The sequence below is a fragment of the Pseudopipra pipra genome, chromosome 22, assembly GCF_036250125.1.
Source record: "Pseudopipra pipra isolate bDixPip1 chromosome 22, bDixPip1.hap1, whole genome shotgun sequence".
Classification (NCBI taxonomy): domain Eukaryota; kingdom Metazoa; phylum Chordata; class Aves; order Passeriformes; family Pipridae; genus Pseudopipra; species Pseudopipra pipra.
The window spans coordinates 7,104,817-7,116,859 of record NC_087570.1 but is presented as its reverse complement, the minus strand read 5'-3'; the positions used below and the strand labels follow the sequence as shown (position 1 = coordinate 7,116,859).

General features: G+C 46.8%; 1 protein-coding gene across 6 annotated transcripts in view; it reads right to left on the bottom strand.

The window, feature by feature from the left end:
* Window positions 1-12,043, bottom strand: part of SPEN (spen family transcriptional repressor) — a 67,190-nt gene that overhangs the window by 20,833 nt on the left and 34,314 nt on the right. For 5 of the 6 annotated variants that reach the window (XM_064678792.1, XM_064678794.1, XM_064678796.1 and 2 more), the window contains exons 4-6: window positions 3,900-4,060; window positions 2,556-2,756; window positions 1,624-1,775 (exon numbers count right to left, since the gene is read on the bottom strand). In XM_064678792.1, the coding sequence (XP_064534862.1) occupies window positions 1,624-1,775; window positions 2,556-2,756; window positions 3,900-4,060 (514 nt within the window). The remainder of the gene's footprint in view (window positions 1-1,623; window positions 1,776-2,555; window positions 2,757-3,899; window positions 4,061-12,043) is intronic. The other variant, XM_064678793.1, reaches the window with a different exon arrangement.

Sequence of the window (12,043 nt, the reverse complement as noted above, 5' to 3'; positions counted from 1 at the left end):
CATCATAAAATGAGGGGTTTATATTTGTCCACATCGTTTATGGAAGCACAACTCCCCTTGTTTTGTGGGGGAGCAGGACTGGGGCTCCTGGTGTGTGTGACTGATCCCTCAGTGGTTACAAAAGCCCTTCAGAGCAGGTGAACAAGGCACAGCACGTTCACAGGCAGCCACAGCTTCCAGGAGAGCATGAACTATCACTGCTGAAGCTCAGATTCAACAGGAATCATAGAATGAACCCCAGAATGGTTTGAGTTGGAAGGGACCTTAAAGCCCATCCAGTTCTACCCCCTGCCATGGGCAGGGACACCTTTCACCAGCCCAGGTTGCTCCAAGCCCCGTCCAACCTGGCCTTGGACACTTCCAGGGATGGGGCAGCCACAGCTTCTCTGGGCAGCCTGTGCCAGGGCCTCACCACCCTCACAAGGAAGAATTCCTTCCCAATATCCCATCTAACCCTGCCCTCCTTCAGCTTAAGGTCATTCCCCTTGACCTGTCACTTCATGACCTTGTGAAAATTAATTAAACTGGCTGTGGATAGTTACACCACTTTTCTGTAAAATTTCTCTTAAATGCAACATTGATATGATTTGATAGAGAGTGGTGTGAGCAGAGCAGAGGGGGTTGACTGCTGCTCTGCCTCATCCAGATACTCCCTCTCAGCTGGAAACCCAAATTCCCCACGTGCCATCACTGATCCACCTGCTCCACTCCCCTTCTGCCTGGGCACGGGCTCTGAGAGCTGAGGTTGCTTCCACATGCACCAACCAAACCCTCTGTTGCAGCAAGAAACTCAAGATTCACACAGTTGTACTGATTCAACATGAAAACAACACCCGGCACATCCACATCCCAAAGAGCCCACCAGGCTTTTCTGCAAACACTGAGCTACCAGCAGAGACATTTGTCCATCTCCTGGCCCTGCACAGGCCCAACCCCAAGAGTCCCACCCTGTGCCCCAGAGGATCATCCAAACCCTCCTGGAGTGTCTGGTGCTGTGCCCACTGCCCTGGGGAACCTGGTCAGTGCCCAGCCACCCTCTGGGGGAAGAACCTTTCCCTGAGATTCAACCTGACCCTGCCCTGACATAACTTCAGGACATTCCCTGGGTCCCCACAGAGCAGAGCTCAGTCCCTGCCCCTCCTCTGCCCCTCCCCCCAGGAAGCTGGAACTGCAGTGAGGTCTCCCTTCAGTCTCCTCTTCTCCAGCTGAACACACCAAGTGCCCTCAGAGTCCTCACACGGTTTCAAATCAAGGCCCTTCCCCATCTTCATTGCCTCCTTTGGACACTCTCTAAGAGCTCGATATCCTTCTTGGGGATGGTCCTGTGCAGGGCCAGGAGTTGGACTCAAGGATCCTTGTGGGTCCCTTCCAATTGTGATTCTGGGATTCCTTGCAAACACTCCTAGCACTGTTTTTACTGCTAAGTTACCCCTCAATATCCATGTGCTGAACTCTGAATGCAAAGAGAAAGCTTTCAGGTATATTCCAGCAAGAAGAATGACTCAGATTATTACAGAAAGACTGAATAATCTTTGACACCATGATTTATCACCTTTCTTAGCATCTCACAGATCTGTACAGGAAGAAGGGCAGTGCCACCCCACCAGGGCACAATTCACATACCACTATTCCCCCGAAGCGCTGGAAGATGTTGCGAAGGTCGTGGTAGGTGGTTGTTTTCTCCAGGTTGCCAATGAACAGAGTTCTCGTTGCTTTTGGGTGAAACTCATCTATCCTTTCATCCAAAGGACGAAACTCGTTCTCACTTTCTGTTTCTACAATAAAAGAGAGTATGAAATTTGTAATGCCTGGAGGTGCTTTTCATGTGGGTTCAGTTCATGTTGGTTTGCTCAAGTCTCCTTCCTGATCTGAATGAGAATAACCACTGTCTTGGACAAAAATACCCAGTATTTCACTTCTGACTTGTTATTTATGTGTGATTTCAAATCTCTATGTTCCACTGAGGCATCTGAGCATCCTCAGGTGAAAGGGAGCTTCATCCTCCAACTGCTCCTCTGGAAATTTACTCTTAATGTGTTTTATTGCATGATTTCCAATAAGGCTTCAGTGGGGGAACAGCATGTGGCAGGAGTTTGTTTTCATGACTCAATTTTTAAAGCCACTGAAGTGCAGACTGAGAACTTCACCACATGCTCAGGGCTACAGCTCTCACTGGTCACTCACATGGGCTGTGCTGCCACAGTCTCAGAAACGGAGCCAGCGTTGGTTGTTTCCATTCAAAGGAGACCCAACGAGGCTGTGAGGACTCAGTGCTGTGCTTTCACCACCCACTGGCCTCTGCTCCACCAAGACGTGCTGGAGAGATCGCTCCTTCCAGCACATCCCAGTGTTTGGGAGCATGGCAGGTTTCCTTCTCTGAGGTTTAGGACTGGACTCTCTCCCTAAGAGCATCTAAATTTAGCAATCAGGATTCTTGCTCTGAATTTATTCTGGTGTATTTCTCTAAAATGTGTCTCATACTTCTACGCTGCCTCTTCACAACAGAACATGCCCAGAGCGGTCCCACATCCCACGGGAGAAGGGCACGGACTTACCTGGTCCTATCCAGGCTGTGACTTCAATCTGCATGCCAAAGAAAAGTTTTCCTTTGGAGGCATTTAGTGCTTTCTCCTGGTCCTCCTGCTGTCGGAAGAACACCAGGCCATACCGCTCCTCGGACGCGCCGTGGATCTGCACCGACGTCACCTTCCCGTACTTCTTGAATTCATGGAAAAGTCCATCTTTAAGGCTTGTATCTAAACCAACAAAGAAACATTAGTATTCCAATCTTTACCACCTTAGTAGCACCATAATAAACATGAAGACTCTGACTGTCCTTCTGAAATGTGACTTCGCCCTGTTTAACTTGGTCCTCACCCTTTTTTTAATTTGGGGTGTTAATTTTGCCAATGTCCCAAGTTTTTGGTTAATCTTTCACTTTGCCTGGATTTTTAAACCCAAGAAAATACAGACACAAGGCTTTACACCACTGAAGCTGGTGGTGGACAGTTATGGTTTCCAACAGACACCCAGGTGTAGATGAAGAGGAAATAACCAGTGATACTTCATTAATAATCCCACAGGGATACTGAGTACAGCAGGTTTCCAAAGCTGGGATGAGGCATCTGGAATGGAGACTGGAGTCATACGGCATTCAGTTCAGTCAATTCAGAAATACAACCAGGCAGAGCCATCAGATTTTGCAGAATCTAACTCAGGCCCACACAATCTGGGATCTGTGGGATAATCGTGTCCTTCTAAGGAATAGGACAGGAATAAAACCTACAGGAAGAAAATCACCACGTGAGGTGTGCTGCTCACAAGCTTAACAGGTATTTTAAATCAGCCAGTGGTTTTGCATCCATGAATCCTGTCACAACTGTTCCACAACTGATCCCAGGCTGTTCTTTCCTGTGGGATCTCTCTTGTTCTCAGCACAGGTTTCCTGCATTATTTTCCAGGCAATATCCACTGCCTTTATAAATATGCTCAGGGGTGTTCAAAAGCACTCAAACTTCAACAGAAAACCTTGAAGTTTTTGGATTAAAAAAGAAATTGAAGGAGGGTGAGAATAAACAATCCAAGTTTTAAATGAAAAAATAGAGATGGCTTCATTTTTTTCCCTGGGGAAACCCCCGCTGCAGTTTGAGAGCACCGGCTCCAGGAGCTGGGATTGCCCAAGTGCCCAAGACTCGGAGCTGGGACCAGCAGGACTCCTCACAGATGGTCACTAATTAAGCAATTTTCCCACTGTCACACAGGAACCGAGGCAGAAGCGGGAAGAGAATCCCGTCCTCGGAGGCCCCGCGTGGCTGCCGTGTCATGACAGGTCACTCTACTCACTACAGGTTACATAACCAGCCCTATCCCTTTTCCCCCTATTTCCCAAGTGCATGTACCTGTTGAGCGCACTGGAAGATTTTGAACCTTGATCCCAAAACTTTTCCGGGGCTCATCCTTCTCCAGCGACGGGAGCAGCTGGGAGGCGGGCGCGGGGACGGCCGTGGACTGCACCGACCGCGCCGGGGACTCGTCGCTGGAGCTGCTGCTGGAGTCACTGCTGGGGACGGCACGGAGGGAACCACACGTGAGTCCACAGAGGGGCAAAGCCACCGAGGGATTGGTATTTGATTCAAAATGCAAAATATCAGAGCTTCTGCTTGGCTACAGCCTCCCTCCTGTGCCTGATTCCTGCACCACAGCCTGGTTTTTCACAGGAATTTACAGTCTTTCTACACATATTCTCCTCCAAAGCCCTCAGAGGAGACAGGCAGGGAAGCAGGATATGGGTGAAATGTCAGTGAGAACCTGTTACAAGCCATGACAATGGTGGAGATTTAATGGAGTGTAACACCATGTTGGACCAGCTTGGGAGCTGGATGGGAAGACTGGAGACATAGAGAGGATGCACAGGTCTGATGGAGCCTCAAAATCCATCCCAGAGCTCTGATATGCAGAAAAGAAGTATTACTGTGCTCATGATTGTGCTCTCAGGCATCTTTCCCAAAAGGGGCTGTATTCTGAAAAGATCTCGCGTGTCAAAATCGTGGTTTTTTGGTCAACTGCTCAGGAATGGCCTGGGTAGATGTGGATGTTCACGACCCTGCCCATGGCAGGGGTTGGGATGAGAAGATCTTTAAAGTCCTCTCCAACTCAAACCATTCTGGGATTCTCTACGAACCAGCAAACACCATTCCCAGGCTCAGCCTCAACCTCCAACTTCAGGGTATGAAGAATCCAGCCCCAAGAATGCCTTTTATAAACAATAATTACAAGAGAGGAGGATTTGCATATTAGATCACAGAGGGAGTCGATCTAACGTGCGGCCTCGTGCCGGCGCGGAGCGTTGGATGCTTTGAGGAGAGGCAGAAATACAGAGAATAATGTTATTAAACTTGCCCAGTGGGGACACGTCATCCTGCTTCAGTGGCTCATTCCTTCCCCGAGGCACGAGGGCTCAGAACTGCACTAAAAATAATTTTGTCTGACATAACCCCAGAGACTCTCGTTCTCCATTACACGAGCAGACTTCGAAAAAATTCGGCTGGAATTTCAACTCGGAGGCTGGAAGCGGGGGGGGAGATGTGCCACGTACTAAAATAACCCTGTCAGTCTCGAAATTCGCTGCTTGATTGAATTTTTATGTTCCTCTCCATGTCATATTAGAAAAAATGATACGCAGGTTTATCTTTTTCTTATCTTAAATATTTCATAGGCTTCTTACAAACCTTCTTGCCATTAAACCACTTAACTTTTCCATTTCTTTTCTCAGGGAAGCCATTTCAGGCTTCTAAGCATTTCCATGATTTGATTTTGTGAGCTCTTCTATTACTTTTTTGCCTGTGTTTTCCTTCAAGCATTCAAAAAACCTGCTTTTCTTCCTGAACCTCTTGGTGTAATGGAGCACTGTGGAACGTTCCCAAAGCCCCTGGGCTCTGTCCCCAATATATTTGGAGGCGTAGAAGGGAAATCTCTGTCCCAGAATACTCACTAACAATCCAATGGGGATATAAAAACACACCAGACCAAAATAAACCACAACAAAAAAGGGCCAAAATGCAGATGTAATAATAAACACGAGAAACTCTCCTCCCGCTCTCACCCTCATCACGACCCTCCCATCCATCGAGTCACTTCACACGTTGGTGCCTTTCCCACACTCTCCTCCTCCTGGAGGAGGAAGTTCAGTGCTGCTTTGGGAGAGGAGAGAAAATAAAGCCATGCCAGGAATGGAGTGAAAAGCTGAGCCCTTCACCCGCCCTGCACCACCCAACCCCTCATTTCCTAGATAATAAATAGCATTTCCCTTCCCATCCCCTGTGTTTCCCAGCAATGAATCTTCTGCCACCAAGATGCCCCTTCACAGCCTCATTTTTCTGCTCAGTTTGTGACCCACCTTTATTTCTGCCTCACCTGTGCATCCTCCTTTTGTCCCCTCTTTATTAATGAATTATTTAACCACTAGAAGTGAAGCATGCAGCAATTCCCTCATCTTTATCCCACTCCCTCTGCTTCCACCTTTCTGCTAAAGCACCTCAAATCCTCACTAAATTCAAGTTCTTCTCTACAGCATTTTGGGAAGAGGAGGACAAACCCAACCCCAGGTGAACAGGCCCCCAGTAATCTCAAGGGGTGACATCAGCCATCGCCTGCTGCTGGGAAATAAACTGGCAAAGGACAGAGAAACGCCTTTAAACACACAAACACAGGGCAGAGAACGTGTGGGGGGAGAAGCTGAAAATAATTCCCAAGCTAGCAGCAGCTCCACGTGGTTCACCAGCCCCTGGGGGAGGCTAAAATAGGATTTTAGGGCTGTAGAAGCCTCTGCCCCGTGTGCATTTTTATTTTCCCTTCTCACACACCCTGATGCTCAATATCACAACCAACTCCGTACTCCTGAAGCCTTTAAAATATTACACTGTGCTGACATTGTATCTCTCAAGCAAGAGGTAGCACTGAATTTCTACTTTAACAGTGCTTTTGAAGGGGAAAAGGTTCTTTTTAGGTTTTTTTCTTTATGAGGATGTTTAAAATATGGAACACACTCTTAAAATCACAGCACTCCATTGGGGAAAAATATTATCTCAGGGTAACACCCTAAGACATCCAAGTGATGAAGCAGGAGTGGAACAGGGTGACAAATTCTACAAAGGAGTCTGAATTCCACCCAACTTTGGGAAACCAGGATTATGCTGAAAATTCCCCCTTCCCCAGGAAGTTTTAGGGATTCACATCCCTAAGCAAAGCAAGACTTTCTGAGACATTCTAGGAAAGAAAAAGTCATTATTTCCTGACTATTTTTAGAAAGGGAAAAAAAAAATGGCTGCAAGAACAATCCCCCTTTCTTCAGGGAAATCCCCATCACTTTTCCAGTTGAAGAAACATGGATATAATAATTCAAAAGTAAGTCAAAGGTTTGATGTTCTGTGAATGGGAGAATGATGGAAGAGTTAATTATAGCTGCCATGTCACCCAGTTCTAGCTCACAGCACAATCAAAATAAAGCATCTGACAGGGAATTATGTGGAGTCTCGAGCAGCAAAACACAACCCTTTTTCAGCTTTAAAAATATACAGAGCTGAAGCCCGAAAGCTGCTCAAGGACATGTTCCCAGAATATTAAAATGAGAATATGGCTTTGCTTTTGCCTGGGAGTAATTTTGAAAACAGCCGCCCGTTGCCAGCGCAGAAAATAAGTTATTAAAAATTCTTCTGGCAAAAGTTGGTCCATAAAGCTTTTAGAATGAGCTAGGGAAATTTTAACATGGGAATATAACAGGATAAACAAACAGCTCTGATAATCTCCTCCCTGAAAGTATTTCTAGTGTCAATAAGTTTTGGGGCAGGGGAAAAATGGTGCAAAACCAGCTTTCTTACTTGATTTTGTGTTTCCGCTACCAGCCTTAAACCAGGGGTGATTTTCTCCAGAGCGTGCTCTGGCACACGGCCTTTTCCCAACATGGGGAAACCTGCTCTTCCACATCCCTGTAAACTCAGTGGAGCAGAATGCCAGCATGAAAAACTAATCTCCTGAGCTGTCACAACACACGCGGCGCCGAGAGGGAGCCGGGAAGCGGCTCCTCCAACACCCCGGCTCCCATCGCCTCCTCCGTGCTTTGCTCTTCTCCTGGGGATGTGGGATCATTTGGGAATAATTTCAGCATTTCACCAGGATTTCAGATGCTCTTTTGTCCAGCTCAGATACTCCTAAACTCAGTTTCACTCCACGGCACCAAAGCAATTGAGAATAGAGATTTTTGGTTTTACTGTCAGCAAAATGAGATGGAAAAACGGAGCTATAAAGGAGATTGTTCCCATTTTAACAAGGACATGAAATCCTTCTCTTACACATGCCCTTTACTACAGGTGTAGTTTACAAGGCCTTTTATTTATCTGCACTCCATAATTGCCTGTGAGTATATAAGGATGTGTGTGTTCTTACTCGCACTATTTATGTATCTGTTTTCCATCAATCAAGATAAAATCTGTTCATAACTTACAGTATTTATCTATGGATCTATTCTCCATTAATCAAGATTAAATCTATTTGTAATCTAGTCTAAATTTTATCCATATGGGCTGAGTCCCAAAGACTCACCACACAGGAATCCAGCAATGGGGTTGAAATGCAAAATACACCTGGTTTCATGGAATCATGGAATATCCTGAGTTGAAAGGGACCCACAAGGATCATCGAGCCCAACTCCTGCTCTCAGTCCCCTGCAGCTGATTTAGCACACGGAATTTTCCTTTTCTCAGTTATAACTGTAAAAACGAGATTTCAAATCCTGACATCCCACCAACCACTCCTTGTTTCCACAGAAATATCTCATTTTCGAGCAATTACAGCTGGCAGGTCTCAGTAACGATGAAGTTACGCTGCGTTTATGTATGACAAATGAAAGCACAGGAGAACACAAAGCCAGCGTTCCCTTTGTTCCCACAAAAAGGAGATAAAAGGGAGACTCCAAACCCGCCGATGGAAGGGGAGACCCGCTGATTCCGTCAATGGCAGCGGCGCTGAATCGAGGGATCAAGGGAGCTGAATCAAGGGATCTCACAACCTGCCTGCACCCTTCTGCCAGTTCCAAATGTGGGACAGTTCTCATTTCTGCCCATTGATTTGAGAGCCGTGAGTCAGCTGCAGGCTGGGGACTCCCCATGGGAAACAAAGAGGGAAACAAAGTGGGAAACACGGCGGCCGTGGTGGAGGGCAAAGCAGAGAGAGGCATTAACACACTGCAGGGGCTGAGCTGCAACTGCAGCCTGAAAAACGGGTAAAAAAGGCAAAACAAAACCGGCCTGGTTTTGCCCAGAGAAGCTGTGGCTGCCCCAGCCCTGGAAGTGTCCAAGGTCAGGTTGGACAGGGCTTGGAGCAGCCTGGGCTGGTGGAAGGTGTCCCTGCCCATGGCAGGGGGTGGCACTGGATGGGCTTTAAGGTCCTTCCAACCCAAACCATTCCATGATTCTGTGATTCCATGATTGTACCTCTGACTGCTGGAGTAAGTTAAAAACAAAGCCACCTAAAATCAGTTCAAACCCTTTGCATTTTTCACACCAAAATTCAGCTGGGAAAAAACTAAAAATTAAGATTTTAAATTTTTTTTTTAATAGCTGCCTTCAGAAACTGTTTCACTAGACCCAGTAAATGATACAGGGTTTTTTTTTACAGAAATACGCAGTGATCACTTTTTCCCCTGCCAAAATTAACTGAAATCAGGAACTCTGCCTGGCTCAGCTCAGATTCAACACCCTGTCAGAATAAACTCCGAGTGAAGATTATCTCCTAGAAAGATCTACTGAGGACAGGCTCCCGCAGCACCATCCCCGGGTTATTCTCACGCCTGATGTCAGCAGCACGTTCCCAAGTCGGGTCAGGAAATCCAAAGTCAGCTCCGAACGGAAGCAACGGGAACCCTTGTTTTTCTCCTTGTCCCTCCCTTTCCAGATTCCAGTTAAATCACTGTAGATGATCTCTGTGCACAGAACACCATGTGCTGTATGATCAGCTCTACCCAAAAGACACAAATCCTTGGGATATTTCAGAGGTTTGGGGAGAAAAAAATGCAAGGTAGATTTTTTTCAACACCAGAAAATCGCTCCAATTTATCCTGAATGTACCAATGAGTTGTTTGGGAATAAAAAGTATTAAAAACACCTGATTGCTATCAGCCAAGACCCAGAGAAATCTGATGGCAACTGCTTAAAATAAAAGCTTAAAAAATGCATCTTATTCCATTCCAGCAATGGATTAAAGGATCTTTGCCTGTGAAACACTTTGACTTCTGGATGGAAAATGATATATTGAAATAATATGTGCACAGGGTTATTACAGGCTGATATTTCTGACCTGCTGCTAAATATTACACGAACCTAAAAAGGTATTTAACCAGCATTTCCCCCGTTCTCTACACATGTGCAAGTCAAAAAGGCACGGCACATCCCACATTCCTTATGAAGAACAGCAGTAACCCATTCCCACAGAACTCTGACACCACCTCCAACAATCCAATTGTTGGCTGCTCCAACAATCCAGACGGCTGTTCTGCCAGGTGAAAGGAGGAGATTTTGAGGAGAAATCACAGGATTCCAGAAGGGTTTGGGTTGGAAGGGACTTTAAAGCTCATCTCGTTCCAATGCCTTGCCATAGGCAGAAATAACCACGATGAAAATTCCAGAGGTCTGGGCACAGGGTGAGCAACTCGTTGTTGGAGCTGATTCCAACGCTGACCTAAATACCCACGTGAGCAGCAGGCAGTTGCTCTGCACACAGGATGTGTCCCACACCAGGGTGTTCCTAAGGGAAAAAAACACTTCTCACACCTGCGGAAACAAACCTGAGGGTTTTTCCTGGTTCAAAGGAGTTGCTGAACCTGAAGTTGAAGATGTCAGAAAACCCAGCCCAACCTCTAAGGTTGGTTTGTATGAAGAGATCAAGAGGTAACGAGTCACTGCCGTGTTTTGCTGACTGCGGATGAGCAGCGAAGGGGCTCAGCCCACGCACAAACCACACAGAGCCTCGTGTCACAACAAAGCTTTCCACTGGAAACATGGATAGAAGAGCAGGGGTGGAGAAATGCAGCTGGGGAGCACAGAGCTCAGACTCACTTGGTGTAATTACCCTGTGCCCATCGCCCTGGTCCCTCGGTCCCTGCGGAGCAAAGCTCGCCGGGAGGTGACTCCAGGACATTCCTGGCACCCGTTCAAGCCACTGAGAACTTGTCACCCAAGAACTTTGGTTTGTGCCTGTCACATGCCCTGAAGTTTACTAAACAATCCACTGAGGGAGCAAAAGACCAAACTTGCTGCATGGAAGCAGCAAACAGCCACAAAAAATACACAACAGATAAAACCAGCACTTACTGCTCTGATGAGAGATCATTAAATACTGCAGACTAATGAAACGAGGACATCCTCCTTCCCTGAACTCTTTCTGTCTTATCATGGCCAGAGAGGAGACTTCTGCAATCTCCTGTTGGGCTGGAATCCTAAATCTGAAGACATGAAGTGAAGTGATGTTTAAAGGCCAGGGGAAGGCAACACAAATCGGTGTCCTTTAGCTGGCCAACTAACAGAGCCTGTTTGCAGAGTTTATTTCAGTCTCTGACCAGTAAGTTTTTGAAGACACAGCCTCCAGGTACTATTTACCATATATTTACCCCAAGGCAAACATCCCATTTTCATCTCCGTGACAAGCCATACATTAATATATATAAATATATTTACATCAGTTGTTTTATCCTGACGTCTGACACCTGATCTTTGATGAAGGCTGGAACGCATAGTGGAAAAGATGGAGATGTTGCTCAGAAGGCCAGACTGCTCCCATCCCAGAACCACCTTCCCCTGCAGCCACATGCCCTTCGAGTTTCCAGACAGCCTTGGGCTCCTTTCAATTCTTCCCTGCCATTAAATAATCCATTCTGATTGCTAAGAATATGTGTGTTTGTATTAATCCCTGTCTGGCTGAGGAGACTGTGCCCAACCCACAGTTGGTGTTGACACCTCGCTCCTCGACCTATGTCCCTCTGTCCTGGGGCCTGAACTTTGTACAGCCAAGAATTAAAAACATTAACCTGGGGGAAAAAAAAGTGTTGGTTACAAACACATCAGACTATCTACGGAGCAAAGATCCAACTTAGCAACAGCAACAGCTTCCTACCGCTGGGAAGATGCTCCCAACCCCCTGCTCCCAGCGCTGGGTTTGGTGTTGAATTTGGGAGCAGCTGGAATTCCCTGCCCTCCCACCCTCTGTGAAATACGGATGCTCCCTGGGAACAGTGGGATCACTCAGGCTCCAAAAGCAGCTCCGGGAAGCCGTAGGAAATGCTTTCTCAGCAAACGGCCACGGTGACGGAGCTCGGCGCTGGGAAAGATTAAAGTCATCGAGGCCTTGAGGGTGAAGTACAAAGCAGCTCCTCGGCGCAGCTTTCCCACAATTAAACTTCCACCGATGCAAAGACGGAAGAAAGAGGGTGGGTGTGAGAATGGGAGAGCCCAAAGAGCCTCTGTTTAACATCACAGAGGGAAGCCCTGGGTCAGGA